At 44.6% G+C, this 15292-nt stretch overlaps 1 protein-coding gene across 1 annotated transcript in view; it reads right to left on the bottom strand.

Annotated features, from left to right (window-relative positions):
- Nucleotides 1–938: 938 nt before the first annotated feature.
- MAB21L3 (mab-21 like 3) overlaps nt 939–15292 on the bottom strand; it is a 37409-nt gene continuing 23055 nt past the window's right edge. The window contains exons 5-9 of the mRNA XM_033517384.1: nt 12652–12943; nt 10115–10296; nt 8985–9179; nt 4161–6245; nt 939–4101 (exon numbers count right to left, since the gene is read on the bottom strand). Of these exons, the coding sequence (XP_033373275.1) occupies nt 6012–6245; nt 8985–9179; nt 10115–10296; nt 12652–12943 (903 nt within the window). The 3' untranslated portion in view covers nt 939–4101; nt 4161–6011. The remainder of the gene's footprint in view (nt 4102–4160; nt 6246–8984; nt 9180–10114; nt 10297–12651; nt 12944–15292) is intronic.

The raw sequence follows: 15292 nt of genomic DNA on the forward strand, positions 1-15292 counted from the left end.
CACCCTTCCCCCTCAGAACTGCAGCCAAAACATAATTCCCTCTCAGTGGCTAATGGCATTCATAAATTATGCTCAAGATCCATTGTTCATTTAATCCTTTTTGCTGCTATTAGCTCTGGTCACTGATCTGTTGCCTCTCCAGTCTATGGCATTTTAATGACACAGCTAAAAAACAGCCAAACTCTTCAGCTTAGTGGCAAAATCTGGATATGTGTTGCAAGGAGGAATGGTGTCTAGTGTCTACCACCAGCTCAAGGGGAAGAAGTGTGGAAGAATTACAAGCCAGAGCTGGTTGTTGCCTAGGGAAGGCAGAGAGGAACAGGCTGGAGCAGACTCATTGTTTCTGGCCTGAGCTCAGGTCTTATGGAGATGATGAAGCTGTTGGCCCATGGCCTCGGGAATATGGTTCACTTCCAAGACAATCAGACCAGGGCAAGCCTTTCAACCAGCCTCACCTGGTGTGCCAAGGAAATCACTGATGATAGTCGCTCTTCCTTTGAAGTTGCAGTTGTTTTTTAAGGGAACTTGACCTCTGTGTGTTCTTTCCTCTTCAGCACAGGGAATACACTGCATGGATTAATATTATCCATGTGACAGGAGATACTGATGAGACTCCATCTGGAAAGCTGCAAACCAGCCTGGTTATCTGTGCAGAGATGAATTAATGTAGAGCAAGACTGGAACAGAGGTTTTATCAGAGAAGAAGAGACCACAGAGTTTGGCAAATCTAGTCATGCTCAGCTAAAGGCAAGGGAGCTTATGATTACCCTTGTGATGGTTGCACAGACAGCAAACCCCACGAGGGTGAGCGGCAGCTTGCTCTCTACTGGTACAAACCAGACTGCACTGGCTGTGAACACATCTAGGATGAAAGTTCAAAGAAAACTCCTAATGATCTGTGTGGGTCTGAAATAATTTGTCTGCCTCAGGAGCCAGGGGCAAACTATCTACCAACCTTTGAAACAGCTCTTGGTTAATTTGGGGGAAAGGACCATGAAGAGCAACAGATGGATTCAGTTGCTGATGACATTCCTTCTAGCTACAGGTTCTCACCCTTTTAAAATGGGATCCCAGTAATTCAACATTGATGTTCATTTCCTTAGGAATTTTTACCATGGATTTAAAAAAAAAATTCTTCTGAGCTGCATTTTTGTTTTGGTTCACTACTACCTTGGAACTGGAATTTCTTAAACTCTCTTAAATTAACCAAACTTCTTCCCTGAAATGCATTAGCTAGCCTCCATTGCAGCCTTGCCCTTCAGGTCCCCCAGCTGTGTTGGTGACAATACCGTCACCAGAAGGGGCTATGGCCTGCCCTCTGCTGCTGGGGATGTGCTGCAGATGGGTGTAAGGCTGCCTGCAGTTGTGGCAGAAGAGGTTTGGCTGTTCAAGTTGTTGGATAACAAATGGTACCCATCTCCTCCAAGGCAACAGGAAAAATGTGCTGGGCCAGATGCAACGGAGCCATGGCTTGGGATCAGGCTCTGGAGCACCCTGCACCTAAAGTGGCTGCCCTCACAGCTTCTCAGAGCTGCTGGCCTGTGCTGCTGCCTGATTCCAAGAGCGGCTTCTCTAAGAATGGAAATAAAAAGATATTATGATTTTTAGTCCAAAAATCATTAAGTGGCACAAGCCACAGTTTTGCAGCTGGTAATTACCACCATCCAGGGGAGCCTGGGAAGACGCCATTCTTTTTTCTAATTACTACAAAGCCTTTCAAGCTGATTAATTCTTTCCTTAATGCATTTCCTTGTAATTTGTATTTGTGAAGATGCTAATGGTAAATTAGACAATCTTTCCTGTGAAAAATACATTCTGCACTCTCCATAGGCTTGGTCTCTGGTGGCATCTGTGCATTCTTCATCACCCATCCAGGAGATGCTTTCAAAGCCAGGTGCTGATCCTGTCCTTTCTTTCTTTTCAGTTCAAAGATGTTGCTTGGAGCAGAACTGACAGGTACTTGTAACATGATGAAAGTATTGTCCATTTCTTTGTGCTGCAGTGGTTTGGGTCAAAACAGGCTAAAACGTATTTTTCTACCTGCAGCTGTTCAATTTCCTTTGAAATGGGGTGTATTATTTCAGCCAGAGAAGTCAGATCCCAAGGAGGACAAGGGCAGCACACGCCTCCTACAGTAATGTCAGGTTGGCCTGATAGGGCGAGTGGGATCTCTTACCATGATTTGAGCAGTGGCTGCTGTGTCACTATCTCATGTGACATTGCAAGGGCCTCAGATGAGTGTTGGGGGTGGGGTATAATAAAATATGTTTCTCCTCAAAACCAGAAGTCCTAGCACTGATAAGCAGAAAAATATTTAGTGTTAAAGCAGAATTATCCTGCCTATCACTGTCCATGTCCCAACTTTGCTCAGAGAGGCCAGGCTGCTCCCACAGGGAACATAGTTTGCAACGTGATCTAACTTCACTGCTGGGCACCATTTCAAACCAAAGATGGAGTATAAGTGAGGGTGAGTAGATGGTGTGTCTGTGTTCACCTGGGGCCCATGAACTAAAAGAGAGTTGATGTGCACTGAAAAGTGACCATTCCCACCAGAGCCAAAGGAGTGGCATCAGAAAACTTGTTCTGAGAATAATTTATTTTTTTTTTTTCTGGAGAAGGGAGAAAAAAAGAAAGAGACAGAGGAGCCTGTGAAGTAGGCACACATGGGAGTCATGGCCATGGAGAGAGGGCAGGCCTCTAATGGAGCAGGGCAGTGGCTATTCCTGCAAGTTCCCTCCTTCCCAGAACCCTGCCTGCACTTTGTTTATTGGTGCTTTCCCAATCGAAGGCTGTTGGGAATGACTGCAAGACCATCAGAAACAATAAATCCATATTCTGGCTCTTAGAGTGGCTTCCAGAGTTTAAAGTTTTTACTGAAGTCTTGCTATTTATTAGAAACTTCTCCCATGGTCTCTTCTCTCCTTTTTGGCAACAGAATTCACCATTAAATTAATCAAGCTCATTTGTCTCAGCTCGATGATAATAACAAAATGCTGATTTTAAGAGCGAGATCCTGGATCAGTGTTTGTGCTTCAGAGAGACATTGCCCTCTAGTGACCAGAAGGCAGGCTGTGTAAAAAAGACTACAAACATAATGACTTTTGTACTGTTTTATATAGCAGAACAACACATTAAATTGAAATTTCTGACAGATGGAGTGATGCTGACTGTGGTGAGGGCTCAGAATGCAGCAAATACTCATGAAAGCAGTGAAAAAGAGAGGGAGAGAAAATGGTCATCACATTCCTTCCAGATGTTCTGAACACAGAACTTTTGATTAAACCTATTTATGTGTGGTTTGAATGTGTGTATTCATCCAGATGCTCACTTTTAAAAACGAAAAATTATAAATATGAAACATAAAACTTATTCTGTAGCCAAATTACAATGTGGTATCTCTTTCTGGAGGCAAATCATGGGATGAGGCCATGATTTTGCAACTAGGATTGGTGTATAAGTGAAAAGCTATTTGCAAAAAGTTTACTGTGGTAAGAAATTAAATAAATATATTTGGTAAGCTTGTTTTTTTTAAAAATAAGAGACCTCCTGCACAACTCTCCCACAACCACAAAAAACTGCCTCAACAACAAAACTCCACATACTCATGTAGACCTGCATGAGATGATGTAAGGTAGTGTCTCAAAGATGTCTCTGAAAGGAATTCATTCTTGTATTCAACTGCTTCCATGACCATGTTAATCCTTTCCTCAAAGCCTTTTCTTTTTGCCAGTGGCCAGCTGTGTCACATCTTGCTGCTCTGGAGAAAAAGCTGTGGGATTGTTCCTGCGTCTTTGTGTTCAACAGTAATGTACCTTCCATGTTCCAGTGGTGACAAGGATACTTTCTGCAGCAGCATGTGCTAGCTGATGCATTTGCTTGAGTGAACAAGAGGAAAACAGCAAAAATTGATCAGACTTGGCTCAAGGCAGGGGTCCATCATTCTGTGCTTATTTCCTGGCTTTGCTGAGTCGTTCCTGGCTGTAAGAGGCTCTGGCAGGGCAGTGGAACATTCCATGTCATGGCTGTGCAGCACACGGTGCATGCCCATGGTTTTGCTTCACAGCAGGCTGTGAATCCCAGCAGCTGAGGACTCTGACACACCTGTCTCTTATACACATCCAGCAGGCTGTGAATCCCAGCAGCTGAGGACTCTGACACACAGCTGCATCCAAGTTAAGGCATCACCACCAAATGCTGTTCTTTCACCCAGCTATAAAGGGAGATAAACTCTTTAACAGCCACAACTAAATCCCAAAAGGATCATACATCAGGGCAGTAAAATATCAAATTTGGGATTGTGCTGAATGTTTTTCACTGTCCTTGAACAGTTTGAACTGTTTTTGCCCTCCTCTAACTTCAGAAGCTGGCCATTCAACCACAAGACAAAATCAAGACAAAACAGGAGACATTACTTCATTGCCACAGCTGCCTGACTCTGCCTGGCAGATTGGCATCTCCTTGCACTTTACTGAAACAGCTCACAGGAAATCAGAAAGCCACACTTGAACAGGAGGTGTCATCATGAAACTGACACTTGTGTCCCATTTAGGGAGCCCAGAGAACAAAGGTTTAGCAAGAAAAGTTAACTGTTCAAAACAGTTCCACACAAGACCGTTACCCATGTGGAAAGGCGACTTGGAGAGTATTCAGAGAATCTGAGCAAAGAGGGGCCAGTTTACGTGGTCGGATCGCGTCTATATGTGGTGACATCTGATGCAGGAGACACAGGACCATGACCAGACCAGGAGCACACAGCTTGGATCCTTCCTGACCCATATCTACTCTGCTCATAAGCTGTAGAAGACAGCCTGCTCCAGAGGCTGTGCTGGAGACTGGTTGTACCGCAGTCTGCCACGACGGGGAGACGCCGCACCGCAAATGCGCCTCTTGCAGCTCCTTGGGGCGCGATGCAAATCCCACCTCTGCCAGCCCCCTTGGCAAAGGACTTATTTACTTTCCTGCACAGATGTGACAAAAAAACCCCACCAAATCAAACATCAAACCCAACTCCCCCCCCACCCCCCCATCTTGGTTAAGTTTCAGCAATTTAATAACATTAAACCCAGCATTCTTTATACTAATTCTAAAGCTCTGTTCTTTTGAAATACTAAAATTCATTTTCTTTTGAAACATCCACAAAATTAAAAGCACTGGGGGTCTTGGAGCTAAGAGCCTCTGAAAAATATTCTGCACTGCACCCAAAAATACCTGTGTGATAACAACTAGGAAAAGACCTGCTCCTTGTCCAGCCTGCTGGATAGAGCCAGGGATGGGAGTGAAATCTGCCCTGCCAAAGGCCCCTGATTGTATGGCACTAACACAACTGGCAAACAGGAAAAAGACATATTTGAAGCAATTGGAAGAAAAATGTAAGTGAAGGAGAGAAAAATGAAGAGGCAAAACCCACTGTTCCTCTTCTTGCTTCCACTGAGCTCTTCAACACTAGCAGCATGGTTAAATTATTACTGGATCCTACTGGAGCAGGACCTCACTGAATTGAATTTCCTCTGAGAAAGCTTCCAGCTTCAGAACACCTTGGAAATGTTCCTCTGCCCCTCTGCAGAGCTGGCCTGTGAGGTAATTAGGCAATTAAACCCACTGTCCTTGTGAGGAAGGCGATTGCAGCAACAGTGCATGAGCTAGCTAGTGCATGAACAGGGGCAGCAGAGCGAGACTCCTTTGTGCTGCCTTTCAGCTTAGGTGCCACAAGACTGGAGACACAGAACGAGGCAGTTGCCTGCTCTGACACAGAAAGCTGGGTTTCACTGGCTCTACCTTCCAGGCAGGCTGTCGCTGTTGAAAGCAAATTAGATCAGCTGGGCATCAAGTGATACCTCCCATCAGTTTTCACCGCCCACCGCTGCCAGCTCAACACTTCTCTTTCGCGCTGCATGTGCCAACTGTCTCACAGAGCCAGCTGCAGCATCAACTGGAAGGACACGGAGAGCAAGCACAGGTGGGGAGAGGAGCTGGGGGATCGACTCGGGGCTGGGACGAGACCTTTGCCTGCCTTAGTCCAGGCAGAAAACGGGATTCTCCAAGAAGACCGCGAGCTTGCTGGCCACCAGGTCCAGGTCACTGGTGTTGGCATATTTGAGCAGATTGGTGTTCTTGAGAAAGTAATGCTTGAGGAAGTGCTGGCTTACACACTTGTGCAGCTTCTGTACCAGCCTCAGAAAGGCTTCAGGGAAGCAGCGCCAATCCTTGGTGCGGGGGTATTTTTCACACGTCCAGAATAGCACTGTCTGCAAGAAGCAGATGGGAGAGAAGATGTGTTAGAGGTTCTGTCGAGGGCTCACACAGCTTACTAAGGCACTTCTAGTGCTGGTGAATGGCTGTCAGCCTTGGAAATCACAGAGACTCGCTCTGCTACCTCTCTGTGTTCATGCTTCTGCAATGGAGGGATCCCAGCTAAAGTCTCCTCTGGGGACCAGGAAGAGCAGCTTGGAGGTGCCTGGTTAGGATCTCTCCCAAGTGGAGCCACTCTCCACTGACTGAGCCAGGAGCCCAAGGAAAATGATCTTGCCAAAATAATCTTTGCCTATTTGCCATCCTCCAGCAGGAGCCTCTGTAGAAATGCCAGGCATTTTAGGCAGTAGAAAATGGCCTGTTATGCAAGGGTACAAGGCAGCAGATGAAAGGAGGGACAGAGCATAATGACATCAATATAATTATTTGGTAGCTTCAGCTGTATTTGTGCTGAAGATAGACAATGATCTGCATCCTAAACAGACTGAGGTTCCCAGAAGCTATTGCAGGTGCAAGGCTTACTTTCTAGTCAAATCCTGCCTGGTTTTTTCTGACATGTGATACTTACTGCATGTCTTCTGTTTCTCCAAAACGATTTTATGCAATTTAACATTTGAGGAATACATAGTTAAAATAACAAAATGTGTATGAATATTGCTCTTATAGTATTATTTTTACACTGCCCATGTCACATTTTTTCAGACTTACCCATGACTGAGAAGAATTTTCTCAAGGAACTTAGACTTACTGTACCAAAAAAGCCATACTGACTGCCTAGGTCAGCCTGAATTAACTTTTTAAAGTACTAAATCACCTATCCTGTGTTCAATAATTCTGCTAAGTCCCCTAACTCTCCTCTGAAACCCAATTATATTTTGCAAATTCAGCTACCCAGAAAGAGACTCACAGGCACTGTGAGAGGTGGCAGAACCACAGTCTTCAACTTGTCTGTTTCTCCAGAGGTAGAATTTCATCTTTTCATAGTTGTATTGCTGACAAATTTCTTCTCTAACAGTTTTTCAAATGTGAAAAATTTTTTGTTCACAGCAGCAGTAACCACAAAGCCTTTTCCTGAATGTCACCAGGGAACAAAGACATAGTGAGGAATTCAAGCTATAACTCTCTGAGAGCTGCTCCTTGAAGACTTGCAGAGCAGTTGCTTCCTGACACACTAAAACTACTTCAGCAGGCAGCAGTTGTAATGAAGTTTCTGGAGGCAAGGAAAACAGCACTGCTTTTTCAGCCAGGTGCCTGAACAGGTGATTTATCCCCAGCATTTATGTCCCTAACTGCCTGCTCTCCACCAACAGCATAGAGTTGGATTTCAGAATGTACCTAAATCTTTTTGAAATTGCAGGTCTTGAACTTCATTCCTACGAAGGGCAGTTACATAGTCCTCTCTGGCTTTCAGAGCTTCTGGGATGCAGATTTCCTCTGTCATAGAGGATCTTGTTTAATCCTAATTGTTTGATACCTTTTACAGGGGCAACCTGAGAATGTTAAGAAACCTAACACTAAGCCTCTGCTCAACTGCTGGTTTATCCACAGACTATTTCTCTCATTTTTCTTTTCTTCCTGTTTTTCTTTCCTTCCTGTTTTTCTTTCTAATGTGAGTAATCTTGAAAAATTCTTTCTGTCTGGTAAACCAATCCTCGCTTGCCATAAAAAACAGAAGTACAGTTACAGAAAAGAACTGAAGAGCTTCTAAATAGTTTCTTACTTTAACAAGAGTCAATGCAACAGCACTTCTTGCACATCTGCTCCTTCAGTCAGGGAAAAACATTGCTCCTAATGGTTAAATGGCTTTCCACTGTCTTACATATGACAGTTTTCCCACCAGGTTATTCTTACAGGCACTGAGGAGTTTTGCATTCACCTAAGCTATAATCAGTCTCATCAATTTTAATTTTTTTTTACTCCATCTTTACTTAGAGTAGTGCCATGACTGTAACAGCATTTGATGGTCACCAGTTTTTTCTCTGGGAGAAACCTTAGCACTGCATCTGGTTTTGGCCACCAAAAGATCAGTTGCTACTGTAGGAACCTAATGGCTTGAGGATTCAAGGTGGGAAAAGTACAGCCTCTCCCTGGCAACTCCAGGAGAATGAAGTCCCAGAAAATATGATTTTTAATCTATAATCTAACAAATGGTGCTGCCTGTGGCCCATCAGTGTCTGCAGCTGTCAGATATGGGGACACAGTCATAGCAGAGTCTTCTCTCTCTTCTTCACAAACCTTGTTTGAAGCCATCTTGAACCCTGAAATAGGTTCAGGGAGGATGCCATCACCCCTTTAACTTTTTCTTCCCTTCCTACCCCAGGTGAAACATCACCAGAACCGTAGTTTGCACCTAACTCATTAATAATGCTCACCTAAGATAGTTTTGTTTGGTGCATATCCACAAAGGAAAAAAGCACCATCTTCCAGCAGAGAGACAGATGGATACAGATGGCTAGGATAATCAAGAAGCAGGAAGTAAGTATGCAATTACAGACAACAGTACAATGTGAAGTCAAAACAGAGCAGGGGCCTCGACTCTGTGTTGCTGCAAGCATAATATTCCTACAGGCCTTAGTTTCTTATTGAAGTTTGGAACACATATTTAGTGAACTCCTTGCCACATAAAGCAATGAAAAGGTACAGCAGATTTGACAGTTACCTCAGAAGTTACACAGATGCTATACTGATTTACACCACAACGTTCTGACACTACTGGATATCAGGGTGATGCCTACCTGAAGGTGATAAGCTGTGATGACAGGCTTATTTCCAGCACACCAGACATCTTCCTTCATCTGCCTCATGACCCTGAAGCACTTCATGCGACAACCACCATCTTCATCAAGTCCCTCCATGAGGATGTGCTCAGCACGGGAGAAACACAGCTGCCAGTGATAGTTAGAGCGGGCCAGGAGGTCGAAACCCAGCGACTGTGGAACAATAGGGGAAGTGTGACAGCAGATCAGAGGCAAACTTGTCCCAGAAGTGCAGAGAGAGGTTACAAAAGCATGTGTGACATCTCTTGAAGCCTGTTCTAAACAGGGTTAGCAGAGGCAGCAAACATGAGGCGTGCTCCCATCTTAATGCTTTGTTGAATAAACAAGCATTTTTCATTGTTTCCTTGTGTGGTGGTATCAGTTACTGCAGGGAGATCCTGTTCTAGAGCCATCAGGCACAGCACCAGCATTGCCACTAAAGCAGAGGTGCAGCTCTGTAAGCACTTTGCTCTGGAGAAGGAGGTTGTGCATAAGTGGGGAGCAGGACTGGAAGGTGGAATGGATCTGCAGGAATATGGCAGATGTACTGCTGACAGATTTCTTCTCTAACTGTTTTTCAAATGTGAAAAAATTTTTGTTCACAGCTGCAGTAACCACAAAGCCTTTTCTTGAATGTCACCAGGGAACAAAGACATAGTGAGGAATTCAAGCTATAACTCTCTGAGAGCTGATCTGAGCTCTGGCTGAGCTGAAGTGCCAGAATCCAGCTGTGAATGTTGTAGGGAAAGATGGGATTGAGCTGAAAGGAAAACTGCAAGACAGCAGTCCATTTGCTGAAGTCCTACATGAGGCAGAACAAGAATGATGCCCCTTAGAGCTGTGTGATGCAGGCAGAACTGTTTGCTAGAGACTCACGCAATAAAAACTTAACTCAGATTTTTTCTATAGAATTCACCACTGTAAGGGGGGGGAAAACAAAATCCAAATAAAATCTGACAGAATATTTTGAAACACCGCTTCTCTCTTTAGAGAACACATCTTCTAACCCTACTGCCATCACCATGCAGTTCTTCCCTTGGGAAAACACTGTCAGACACCTGAGAGGTAAATTCCATCCCAGAGTTAAGGGTGTACTTTATACTGTTTACCTTGATGCATTGCACTTTTTCCTGAGAAGGCCAACGCTTAAGGCAACGAGGCCACCGGGCTTTCTCAGGCCAGCAAGTTGGAATCTCCACAGCAGGGACCAGCTCCACCTCAACCTGTGATTCTGATGTCTCCACAGCCACCCGGACCACTGAGCTGAAGCTCTCCAGCACTGTCACTTTACCTGTGAAAGAGCAACAAGGGAAGAAAATATAGCTAAAAAGGTCCTTTTCCACAAGCCAAGCAATAGGCTGTCTAGGACCTTGCAGTTCTATTGGTCTGTCTTAACACTTTCTCTTCAATAAGACATAAAGAATATAAGAAAAACCTAAATCTATGTAAGTCCTCAGGAATGAGAACAGGAAGATGAAAGAACCAAGTTCTTAACTTTACACTCAATAATCATGCTTTTTTGTTTTGTTTTGGGTCTTTTGTTTTGTTTTTTTGTTTGTGGGTCCTCTTAAACCCTAGGATCAGCTTCTTAAAAATAGAGCCAGACAAGCAGTGCAACCTAACATTTCTAATGGTACACTGCAAGGAGATCACTGCAGATTGGAGAGGACCAGATGAACACTTCCTATGTAAAGATATTCTTCTTCCTTCAGAGGACCTGAGATGAGACCCTTGTCAGATCACACCACTGCCAGTCATTCAGAATGTTTTGTGCAGTATCTTTAAGGTTTGTTTCTGGAGATGCACTTGCACAGAAGACAATATCTGAATTTATGGTCTGTTGTGCAGAGCAGTCACACAGAAAATACTAACTGCTACATCACTGCAAGTGCTGAGTGCTAAGAAGAGTTAGTTCCAAGGTAATTTGGAGGAAAGAAGTTCCCTGAGTGTGAAAGTAGAGTGGCTTGTCTCCAGGAACAACATGATGTAAGAGTACAGAAAGGAAAGAAAGCTGCAACTAAGATTTTGTGGGATGTTTCCTGTTGGTCCCGTTGAGTTCATGGAAGTTTCTGTCCCAGTCACTCTGGCAGGATCACTGTCCCTTCAGCCCTGCCATCTGAGCCAATTGTGTGTTCATCCTCTAACCCACTGAAGTGAAAGCCTGAGCAGATGAACATAAGCAGTTTAAAGAGCAGTGTGTTATCCCACCTCATTTTGATTGCATGGGCTAAGGAGCAACTCATGGGCTGAATTACCTTGCAAAGAGTAGAGTCCATCCCAACCAGAACTTCATAAACCTCAGAAAATCTATGTGCTATTTCCCTGCTGAGCCAAGCCTGGCATCAAAGCAGGAACTGTTCTGTTCCCAAGCTCCCAATAAGGATCCCTAGCAGCTGAAAAGTGTTAGAGCAACCACTGTGTCAGCATGTAAACATGTTCATGGCATTTCCAAAAGCATTGCAATGCTTATACCTATTTTTCCACTAATAAAAAGTGAGACACCTCAAAAACTGATTTTTTCTGGTGCTGGAAGAATTAAAAAACAGGGAAGCAAAGAAATCAGTGAAGTTTTTGTGTAACTTTGGAAGTGGGATGAAGGAAGTCCATTCTTCACAGAAACAAACAAAATGGTAATTGCTTCTCCTTACTTCATCTTAGCTCATCTCCTCCCAGCAGACCTTAGAAAAAAGGCATCAGAATCATCAAACCAAACATCACTCTGTGGGGTCCTTCCAAGTACCTTTCCTGAAACACTCAACTTTCACTCAATAACTTGATGTGACTGCTGCCCAAGACAACAACTTTCACATCAGTAAAGTCGCAGAAGCAAGCCCGTTCCAGCTGGTGTTTCTTGTGAGCCTCAGTGGTGAAATTTCATTCCTATCCACCTTTCCACTCCAATGATAACAAGTATTTCCTGAAAAAAATACCATTATCTAGCAAAGCTTACTTAAACGTTCTTTTTTCCTGTGACTACAATTCAGAGTGCTATCAGATGAGTGGAAATAGCTTCTATTGCTCTGAAATACAGAAGACTCATTAGGCTACTGATGAGTAAGGTCATCCTGGAAACATGCTATAGGAAGAGGCACCACATGAATAGCCTGGACACTGGGGAAAAGAGCACTTGTCCAACATACTTTGCTTCAGTAGAAGTCCTTCTACTTGGTTCCCACCATCCCATACTGGAAAGCTGTGGGCAGCAAAGGTTTCCCCAGAGCATTATCTGCCCTATAAATATCTTCAAACACATTCTTTTCAGACTTACGCTTCTTTCCTGTATCCAATTTTCCTATACTACCTTCCTTGATAATCTAAATATATTGCAGGTGCTCTAGTAGAGAAAGATTTTTTTTTTTCCCCCAAATAAACTCCTAAATGTTCTAAAAATCTGGGCTGCCTCTTAGCTGAACTGTGATGGTGATGTTGCTGGAGACCGTACCCGAATTCCTAAGAAAGGAGTAACATCTTGGGTGCAAAGAGCCCAAGAACTACTGAATTCTATCTTCAGTGCAGGTCTGTGTACATCACTGCAATTGCTTGAAGGCTTCCTGGTTTTGGAGGGTTTTGCTTGGCTCCTGACCACGCAAACCAAACACTTTGTGTGTGTGATGGTTTCCCTTTCACCTGTCCCCACCAAACTCACTGGAGAGGTTACAGGAGACAATGGACTTCTCCACCAGCTCCCGGAAGACGATAAGGACTTTGGCTGGAACGAGATCACCTTCGATGTTCACGTCCTCTTCGTGCCACTGCTGAAGGCTTTTTGAGAACTGCTCCACCTCCAGCCACTGATGCAGTTCCTCAGGGTCCCGCACGGAGGAGAGGAGCTTGGCTCCATTCACAGTGTAATAGCGCCAGTGCCGTACCTGGCATTCCCTGTAACCCGTCAGGCCACGCAGAGGAACTGTGATGAGGAACTGGCTGGGTGCTAAGACCTAGGAGAGTTCAGAGAGATTGAGAGGAGACAAGGGCAGATCTGTGAGCTAAAGTAAGGAAAAAAGGGTTGAGGAAGCACTAGGTAAAACTGGGGGCTTTGAAAAAAAGGGAAAACCATGTTATGATGGGACTAACTGAACACAGCCAGGACCTGCCTAAGGACTACCTTGGAGGCACGCAGATTAAAAGGAAATTGTCTTAGAAGGTGTCTGGTGTGAAGCTCTTAGAAGATAAGAGCTCATTGGCTGATTTGCCGCCACACCTGCCATGCTTTCCCCCTTTTCTTCTTATTTCTAGTCTGCAATTGCAGAATTGAGATGTAATTACCAGCAGCTTCCAAGGAGCAGGAAGGCATGAGAGAATATGTTCTGAGATCCAGCCAGGGGAAACCCAAATAGTGCTAGTTATTATCTCAGAATTGTTACTTGACATAAGCCCAGAGTTCAATACTAGTAATAACTATGGCAGAAAGCACATCTTTCTGATCTCTTTCAAAGTCCACTACAGACATTAGCAAAATAAGGCTATGGCCCATTAATTTTACATGTGTTTCACCCTGTTTGACTGGCCTTTAAAGGGACAGAGACACAAGGCAAGTGACGTGCCTGAGCCTACAGAGGCAGTGTCACCCTCAGAAATAAGTCCAGGTCTTGGGCAGATGTAATGTATGGAACTACATCTCCTGATGAGCATGACAGAAACAGTGTAAGGGTGGAGGCAGCAACCAATGGACAAGGAAGCCTTAAACATGCTTGTTTGCAAGCCAGTTAATTTGCCTCACTTGGGGAACAACCGTTTTCCAATAAAAAACAGTTCTGAGACACTATTTGCAAGAAAAGAATGAAGGGCCTCAAATACCACAAAACATCATCTGTCTGGCACAGGGCATAGCCAGACATGTCCAAGTGCTACTTTGGAAGCAGTTGTGGCTCCAGAAGGTGTATTCAAATTGCTTCAGGATTTTACCATGTTGGCTTAGGAGCTTTTCAAGTCCACTTGTTACCAAGCCTAACTTACCCAGGCATAAGTAAGGTGGAACTGCTGCATGAGCACATGTGAAGTGACAGCCACTGCCGTGAGGTGGTTACACCCATGGTGAACAAAACACACTTGTCACTCTCCTGTAATAATCCAAAACACTCTGGTAGCCTTCCTCAGCTCAGCTCAGCTGATTGAAAGTGTGACCACAGAGGTGCCAGGACCCTGAGGGCACTAACAGGCTTTATTGTCCCTAAGCAGCCTTTCTGGGACTTCTACCCACACCTTCTTGCCCATGGGTCTAGGACCCCCATTTCAGGTTAGCCCTGGGCTCCAGTGAGTGGGGGAGTGGCTTGATCTCAGACCTAACTTACCAGCAGACTTTCCTGATGATCCACTCCTGGCTGACCCAGCTGCCCTCCTTGTATCTGTCTCACTCAGGGACCATAGGGCAGGGGCTGCCTTGCTATGCTCACCTCCTGTCTCTCTCTCTCACAGGGAGCAGCTGGTCTTCTCTGCTCCCTGGCAGGAGATTTGGAAAACAAAAGATGGCCAGCCAGAAGCACAGAAATAGCAAAGAAAACACCAGGAAGCTGCTCTTTTGTCAAATATAAACTATAAAGGCAGAAGGATGCTGAAAGGATAACACTGCAGATGAAGCTGACCTGCACACTTCAGGTTTAGTGGGGCTGAGAAATCCTGTGGACAGCTCAGAAACAAGAGCTCCATAAGGAAAAAATACAATGGCTGTCCCGCAGTTACTGCTCCTCTCACTGCCTCAGCCACATTTGCAGGTACACAACCATTCCCCACCATACCAAAATGTTGTCTTGTATGCACTGGCACCCAAGAGATTGCAAAGGGAAGAGCTGCACATGTTATGTTGTGTGAGTGCCTGCAAATCCAAGTCACAAGGGTCCTCCACCTGGGGCTTACCAGAAAAAAACAGGATACACAAGGCTGGGAATAGCACTGTAAAGCTGGGAAGTTGGTGTCTTCTTGGCCTAAACAAATCCCAGTCCCATTCCTCTGCTCTGTCACACGATGGTCTCACACACTATGTGCAGGCCATGGGGCCCAGGAAGTCACAGGCTCAAGCAAGAGTCTCCAGTTCTGTGGGGTGTAACTTGTGGCCAGTTCTGCTGCATTAAAATCCTGTCTAGAGTATGCTGGGAAAATTAAATACAATCTCATTCCTGTGAATCTGGCCAGGCTGTTCAGGGGAGGTAGAAACATGAGGTTAGAAAGAAAATAATTATGCTTTGAGGAGGAAAAAAAAAAAAGCAAGTCTCATGTGCAGAGGACAAAACAGTCATGGAAGGATCAGTTTGGTGGGTGAAATTGTCTGGAAAAGAGGGTGTGTGAGGAGG

This window comes from Parus major, chromosome 1 (assembly GCF_001522545.3).
Source record: "Parus major isolate Abel chromosome 1, Parus_major1.1, whole genome shotgun sequence".
NCBI classification, from domain to species: Eukaryota; Metazoa; Chordata; class Aves; order Passeriformes; family Paridae; genus Parus; species Parus major.